The 6,393-nt window shown below is 42.2% G+C and overlaps 1 protein-coding gene across 1 annotated transcript; it reads left to right on the top strand.

Annotated features, from left to right (window-relative positions):
• The first annotated feature begins 2,704 nt into the window (after positions 1-2,704).
• Positions 2,705-3,916, top strand: LOC137817873 (uncharacterized). The gene has a single exon (XM_068621098.2). The coding sequence runs from the start codon at positions 2,705-2,707 to the stop codon at positions 3,914-3,916; it is 1,212 nt and encodes a 403-aa protein (XP_068477199.2).
• Positions 3,917-6,393: the final 2,477 nt, after the last annotated feature.

The following is a 6,393-nucleotide window of genomic DNA, read 5'->3' as shown; positions in this document are numbered from 1 at the left end:
GACGGATGCTTAGTTGGTTTCGCAGGGGACCAAGTGGAGGTCCGGGGTTATATTGATTTGAGGACGACCTTTTTCAGACGAGGAAGCGGTCATAACTATCATCGTCAGGTATGTTGTGGTTAAAACTCCCTCTGCTTATAACCTGCTGTAAGGAAGGCCCTCGATGAACAAGTTGGGACTGGTGGCTTCTACGAAACACATGAAAATGAAGCTACCATCCCTCGAGGGAAAGGTAATTATGATAAAGTCCAACCAGAAGGCGGCTTGAAAGTGTTATGATAGTAGCCTGGAGAACAAAAAGAGTTTCCACTCGGCCACCATTTCTCATGAGGGAAAGGTGGTCGAGGTCCTAGAAGCCGAGATAAGCCATAAACAATGACTGGGACTAGTGGGTGATGTTCGGAAACGAGAAATTGAAGGAAAGTTGTTCAAGCTCGGTGCCTCGTTAGGTCGGGAGTTGCAAGACCAGATAGATGGGGTGATAGCCAGGCACTTGGACGCGTTCGCATGGTCCTCCGCTGACATGCCTGGGATAGACCCTCACTTCCTATGCCCGGGCTCACTATGGATAATAGGGTTTGACCAGTAATGCAGAGGAGGAGGAAATTTAAAGAAGATAGACGCCTAATCATCAAAACGGAGACTCAGAAGCTGCTGAATGCCGACCATATCAGATAGATCTAGTACCCTGAATGGTTGGCGAACGTGGTGCTATTGCAGAAGACCAATGGAAAATGGACAATGTGCGTCAATTTCACGAACCTGAACAAGGCATGTCTGAAATGTTGAAGATGGTTGCTGCCCCTTCAAGACAAAGTGTTTGATGAAGCCAAATGTGTATTTTACCTTGGTATTTGTATGTGCTTTGAGGATGTCTTAGGTATATATTAGAGGTTGTTTAAAGTGGGCTTTTTGCTGGATAATCCACCTCTTATCCATTGACCATGTGATAAGAGCAAGCACAAGTTTTCTGAAATTGTTTTTCATATGTTTTGTAAAAATATCCTTTACTGCATAGAAAATGAATTTGTTCTTTTCTAAATGAATAGATTCTTTTTTAAATTGATGTCTTGATTAAGTGTTTTTTGAAAATCATGTTTTATCTTGACTCATTCTTCCATCTATCAAAACGTATGAGTTTCATTTGTGAAAAAGTTCGAGTTATCGTTTTGAAAATGAATCTGTTCTTCTTTAAATAAATAGATTCTTTTTTGAATCTGGTGCATGTTTCTTAAAAGGTTTTTCACATTTTTATCATTGCACCAAGGAGTTTGACTAAGTCTCATACAACTAATAAATCTCTCACTGCTCTCGAAAATAAATTTGTTCATTTTATTTTCAATCTGTTCCTTTTATAACTGCTTTAACTGTTTTTTTAAAAGTCTGTTATAAAATGTTTCTTATAAAAGGAGAGTTGTTTTTTACTTAAAAGTAACATTGAGAAAACAAGTTTTACAACAGAGTTTGAGGAGTTTTTCATTGAATAAGCACGAGTTCTTAAAAAATTTTCAAAACCAAAAACTATGCTTGTTCTTGCTTGGTTCTAAGGCTTAGTTGGAGGTGTTGTCATTGTGTGCAATCTATTCTACTGGTCTAAGATAGATTTCTGCATTCTCATACCAGGTGTATTCATTTCATCTTTTAATTCTTTGTAAAGTGTAATTGTAAGATTCTTCTTGATAGGGTTTCTTGAAGAGTTGTGTGTGTTGGAATAGTGTTTTTCAGCAAGGTGTGCCAAGTTCTTATAGGGTTCAATAATAGTGGTTGTGTAAGTGTTTTAATTCGTTTGTTAGTGGATTTCACCTTGGATTAGGTGAGACTGGATGTAGCTCATTTGAGTGAAACAGTATAATCGCTTTATGTTCAATCTCTCTTCATCCCTGCACTCATTTACTATTTTATATGTTAATCTGTCAGAAATTGAATCTGTTCAATTAAAAATAAATCTGTTCTTTCTGGGCTTGTTCATTCTGTTCTTGATTTCTGGAAAATTTGTTTGATCCCTTTAAAAGTGTATGAACTGTTGAACGTAATTGGAAATCACTGATTTGTGGAAGTTTACACAATTAATTGTCAAGCCTTTAATCAAACGTTTATCACTTGCTTTAAAAGTTGAGGTTTACTGGTTCTGCTCTCACTATTTCTCTCTAAAACTCAATGTCATTATAGTTTGCCAATCAATCTGCTTAAAATAAAAAATTCCTTAACTGATATAACTGTCTTACTACATAAGCAGTATAAAAAATAAATCTATTCATTGTCAAATAAATCGATTTATTTTTATCTGACTTGTGATAAATATGAATCTGTTTGAAATTTTTAAAAGCTCAATTCACCCCCCCCCCCTTCTTGAACTTTGACATTATTGAACCCAACAACTGGTATCAGAGCTAGGACTTGTATTTTACTCAAGTTTGTTTGCAATATGTCTGAGTTTAAAGTGCTTTTTGCTGAGGGTTGGTCTATTAATAGACCCCCTATGTTCAGTGGGATGAATTATGCATTCTGGAAAATAAGAATGAAAATTTTCATGGAATCTATTGACTCGTGTATTTGGGAGGTTGTGGTCCATGGACCTTATGTGCCAATGCAGGTTGTCAAAGATGAAGAAGTGGAAAAACCAAGATCTGAATGGAGTGAGAGTGAAAAGAAGAAGGCTCAATATGATCTTGTAGCCAAGAACATCATAACTTTGTCATTAACAATGGATGAATTCTTCATAATATCTCAATGCAGTTCGGCTAAGGAGATGTGGGAAGTTTTGGAAGTTACTCATGAATACACAAAGGATGTGAAGAGATCAAGAAAACACTCACTCATTCAAGAGTATGAACTTTTCAGGATGCAACCTGAAGAGAACATTGCTGATGTACAAATAAGGTTCACCCACATTGTAAATCATCTTACTGGACTGGGAAAGGTGTTTGACAAAGAGGAACTCAATATAAAGGTGTTGAAGTGCCTTGATAGAAGCTGGCAACCCAAAGTGACTGCCATATCAGAAAGTCATGATCTGTCAAAGCTGTCCACTACTGCACTGTTTGGAAAATTGATGGAGCATGAGCTGGAGCTCAAAAGGCTTAAAGAACAAGAAACTGTGGAAAAGAAAACAAAAGGACTGGCATTGAAAGAAAGTGCACATAATGATATCAGTGAGGAAATAGAGAATGTTGAACATGATGAAACAATAAGTCTGGTCACCAAAAGATTCAGCGGATTCTTAAAGAAGAAAGGCAGGGATATGACTCAACAGAAAAGGAGGTATCCTAAACCTAATGAATTAAATTCTTCTAACTATACCTGTTTTGGATGTGGTAAAACTGGACACATAAAGAGTGATTGTCCAAATACCCAAATAAAGGAGAAACCAACCAGCAAGAAGGTTGAAAGAAGTAAGGGAAGAAGAGCTTACATCTCTTGGGAAAATAATGAAGTGTCTTCAACGAGCAGCTCCTCAACAGGAAGTGAAGAAACAAATTTGTGCTTCATGATGAATGATGAAGAATCAATATCTGATTCGATTAGTGAGTTTTCTATGGAATCTGACAACTATGATCAATTGCTTGCAGCTTTTAAAGAAACTCATGATGAGGCAAATAGGCTGGCTTTTATCTATTCTAAACTACAAAATGTGAATAATTTTCTTGCACCTAAGGTAAAATCACTTGAGGAAGAATTGCATAAAGCTAAACCAGATCTTGTAAGCCTTGAATTGTCATGTTTGCATGCCTCTATAAAAACTTGTGATAACTGTAAAATGCTGGAAAAACAAGTTGAGTATTTGCTGAAAACTTTGTCTAATCTCACTAAAGGAAGAGATAATCTTGAGGCTTTACTAGGGTCACAGAATGTTGTTTTTAATAAAAATGGAATTGGATATAACTCTGGAAAGACAAACAATATTAAAAAACTATGAAGCTTCTTTGTTCCTGCAAAAACAAGGTTTTCCTCTTTTCACAGTGGCAAAAAGGCACATCCTATTAATTGCTTTTATTGTATGAAATATGGACATACCTCTAGGACATGCATTTCTAGAAAATACCTTGTTCCTAAAAGCTTGGCCAAATGGCTTCCAAAGGAAAGGTATTGATCCTGCCTGTTGACCGGAACGCTGGAAACTGCCTCGTCAAAGGATCGACGTGCGCACCGCTTCTCACCTCCGTTCCTCTTCGAGATCCACCTCAAGAACCTGCAAAGAAACAGAGCGGCGCCGCTGCGGCCGATCGCACTCCAACGCTCAAGTCAGTGACCGAATCACCAAATACTAAGAGAACAAGAACCGTGCAAATCCTCTCTCACAGTCAGCTCTACAACTCGCAAGCGTAAAGAGTATAAACTGAACGTGCGTACCTCAGAAAGTTTGTTGAGAACTCTTATATACCTGGTTGTTTTCTCTCTCCTGGTAGTTACAGACCTGGACACGTGGCTTGCATCCAGTCGTACACGTGCCATCATCTGGAGCCTCCTTGACTTGGCACTGCTTCTACTCTCATTTTGGCTAAGTTACTTATGCATGGTACTGCCCAGTGCATAGCTAACTTGGGAGTGCGATCTCTACTGGAGTTGGCGAGTTAGGGTGTCCTCATACACCTTCCCTGTGGTCTCGCCGGCCGCCTTCATAATTTGCTTCTCCTTCATCTTCGGCGATGTGCTTTCTCCGGCGATCTCCAACTGCTTGGTCGCCCGAGTTCACATCTGGCGACTTCGTATTTAACCCGGTGATCGCTTATTCTGATATGCTGGAGATCGGAACACGCCAACTTAATAACTGGCGGCTTCACGAGCCCCCCGACTTCCTTCCCTTCTGCCAGCCTGGCGCCTTGCCAACACGCCTATACTGTAGCAGGATGTCACGTCATCACTCCCGACTACCAGGGCGGTACACAAGCCCCCCAGTCTTAAGCGAAGACTTGTCTAGCGAAAATACTGAAAGAGTCACGTCAACACCGGTCTACGTGGCACTGACGCAGAATTCCAAACGGTTGTACCTTCTGCTTTTCTGACGCTCCACCAAACCCCTCACTCATCGCTCGACACGTGGCTTCATCAACGGCTCTCTTCAGCTGCCGTTTGCGCTTCCTAAACCCATTTCGAAAAAAACCCTTAAACCCATTTTCACTCAACACTGTTCCATCACTTTCCCTCGCATTCACGAACGCTCTAACTTTCTTCTGCGGAAAACTCTCAGCGCTCTCCAGCATTCTGAATCACCATCAACCTTCATCGTTTTCCTGATCATCAAAAGGTACCTACTTTCCTTCTTCTGCTGGTTTTCCTTGTATTTTAACCGATTCGCATCATCCTGTAACTGCCTGGTGCATACGCTGTGGGTTGCTTTTCCATTTCTCCTTCTGCGTAACTTAGGGCTTCGTCAATCGTCGCAACGAACCTACATTCGTTCGTTTTTCACCTTCCTTCTATGATCGAGTCAGCCTCTGTAACCCCTGATCATTTTTCCTTTTCTTCTTCCCTTGCAGCTGCAACCATGACTCGCACAAAGATCACCCCGAATCCTCCTCCTTCATCAAGAAACCCCCCTTCACAAGCACACGATCCACCACGAGTTCGTGGCGCTTCATCTTCCCAGGCTGAGAGGCCTGCGTCTTCCCGTCCTGTCCTGGCCCAGGCGACTCCACCTATCGCCGGAGGAGCCCCCGTTCCCCTGCCGGACTTCAAAACCTTGTATCCCTGGGCCAACTCGACCCTTCTGAGGGAGACATCCTCTGTGAACACTGCGGGAGCAGTTTTGCGGCTGACTAAGGGGGATGAGCTTCATCAATCATTTCACAAGGAGCACGACGAGAAGATGATGGTGCTGCCTTGCCCCCCCGATCTGCCTGTTTGTGCCGATGACAAGGTGAGCGCCGACGGGCCCTTCTGCTTCGTCTACACGACCTTATTCAAGAAGGTGAAGCTCAAGTTCCCTTTCACCCGATTCGAGAGGGAACTCCTTACCGAGCTCAACATTGCCGCCGCCCAGCTTCACCCCAACAGCTGGGCGTTTGTTCGAGCTTTTCAAGTGATGTGCGACCACCTGGGGTTGCCCGCATCCGTGGATGTATTCCTGTTTCTCTTTGAAGCCAAGCACCCAGGAGACCGCCTGTGGGTTAGCTTGAACGCGATTGCTGGGAGGTCCATCTTTGCTATCTTCCAGCAATCCTACAAGGACTGGAAGGGGAAGTTCGTCCAAGTGCACGCTAATGACAAGGACGCCTCCCTTCTCGACGGCTTCCCCTTGTACTGGGTGGACAAGGGGAAGAAAGAGTCCAAGAGCTGTTTCAGGAGACCCAAAAGTCCTGACAGCATGGGAGCATTGGACAGAGATCTCTGTCTCTTCTGGAAAAGGGTGGTGGACGCCAACATTACTTTCCTTACCACCACCTTGATCTGCTT

Source organism: Phaseolus vulgaris, chromosome 10, assembly GCF_051622355.1.
Source record: "Phaseolus vulgaris cultivar YP4 chromosome 10, ASM5162235v1, whole genome shotgun sequence".
NCBI classification, from domain to species: Eukaryota; Viridiplantae; Streptophyta; class Magnoliopsida; order Fabales; family Fabaceae; genus Phaseolus; species Phaseolus vulgaris.
The sequence above is the reverse complement of the archived record's forward strand: the minus strand, read 5'-3'. Positions and strand labels throughout refer to the sequence as shown.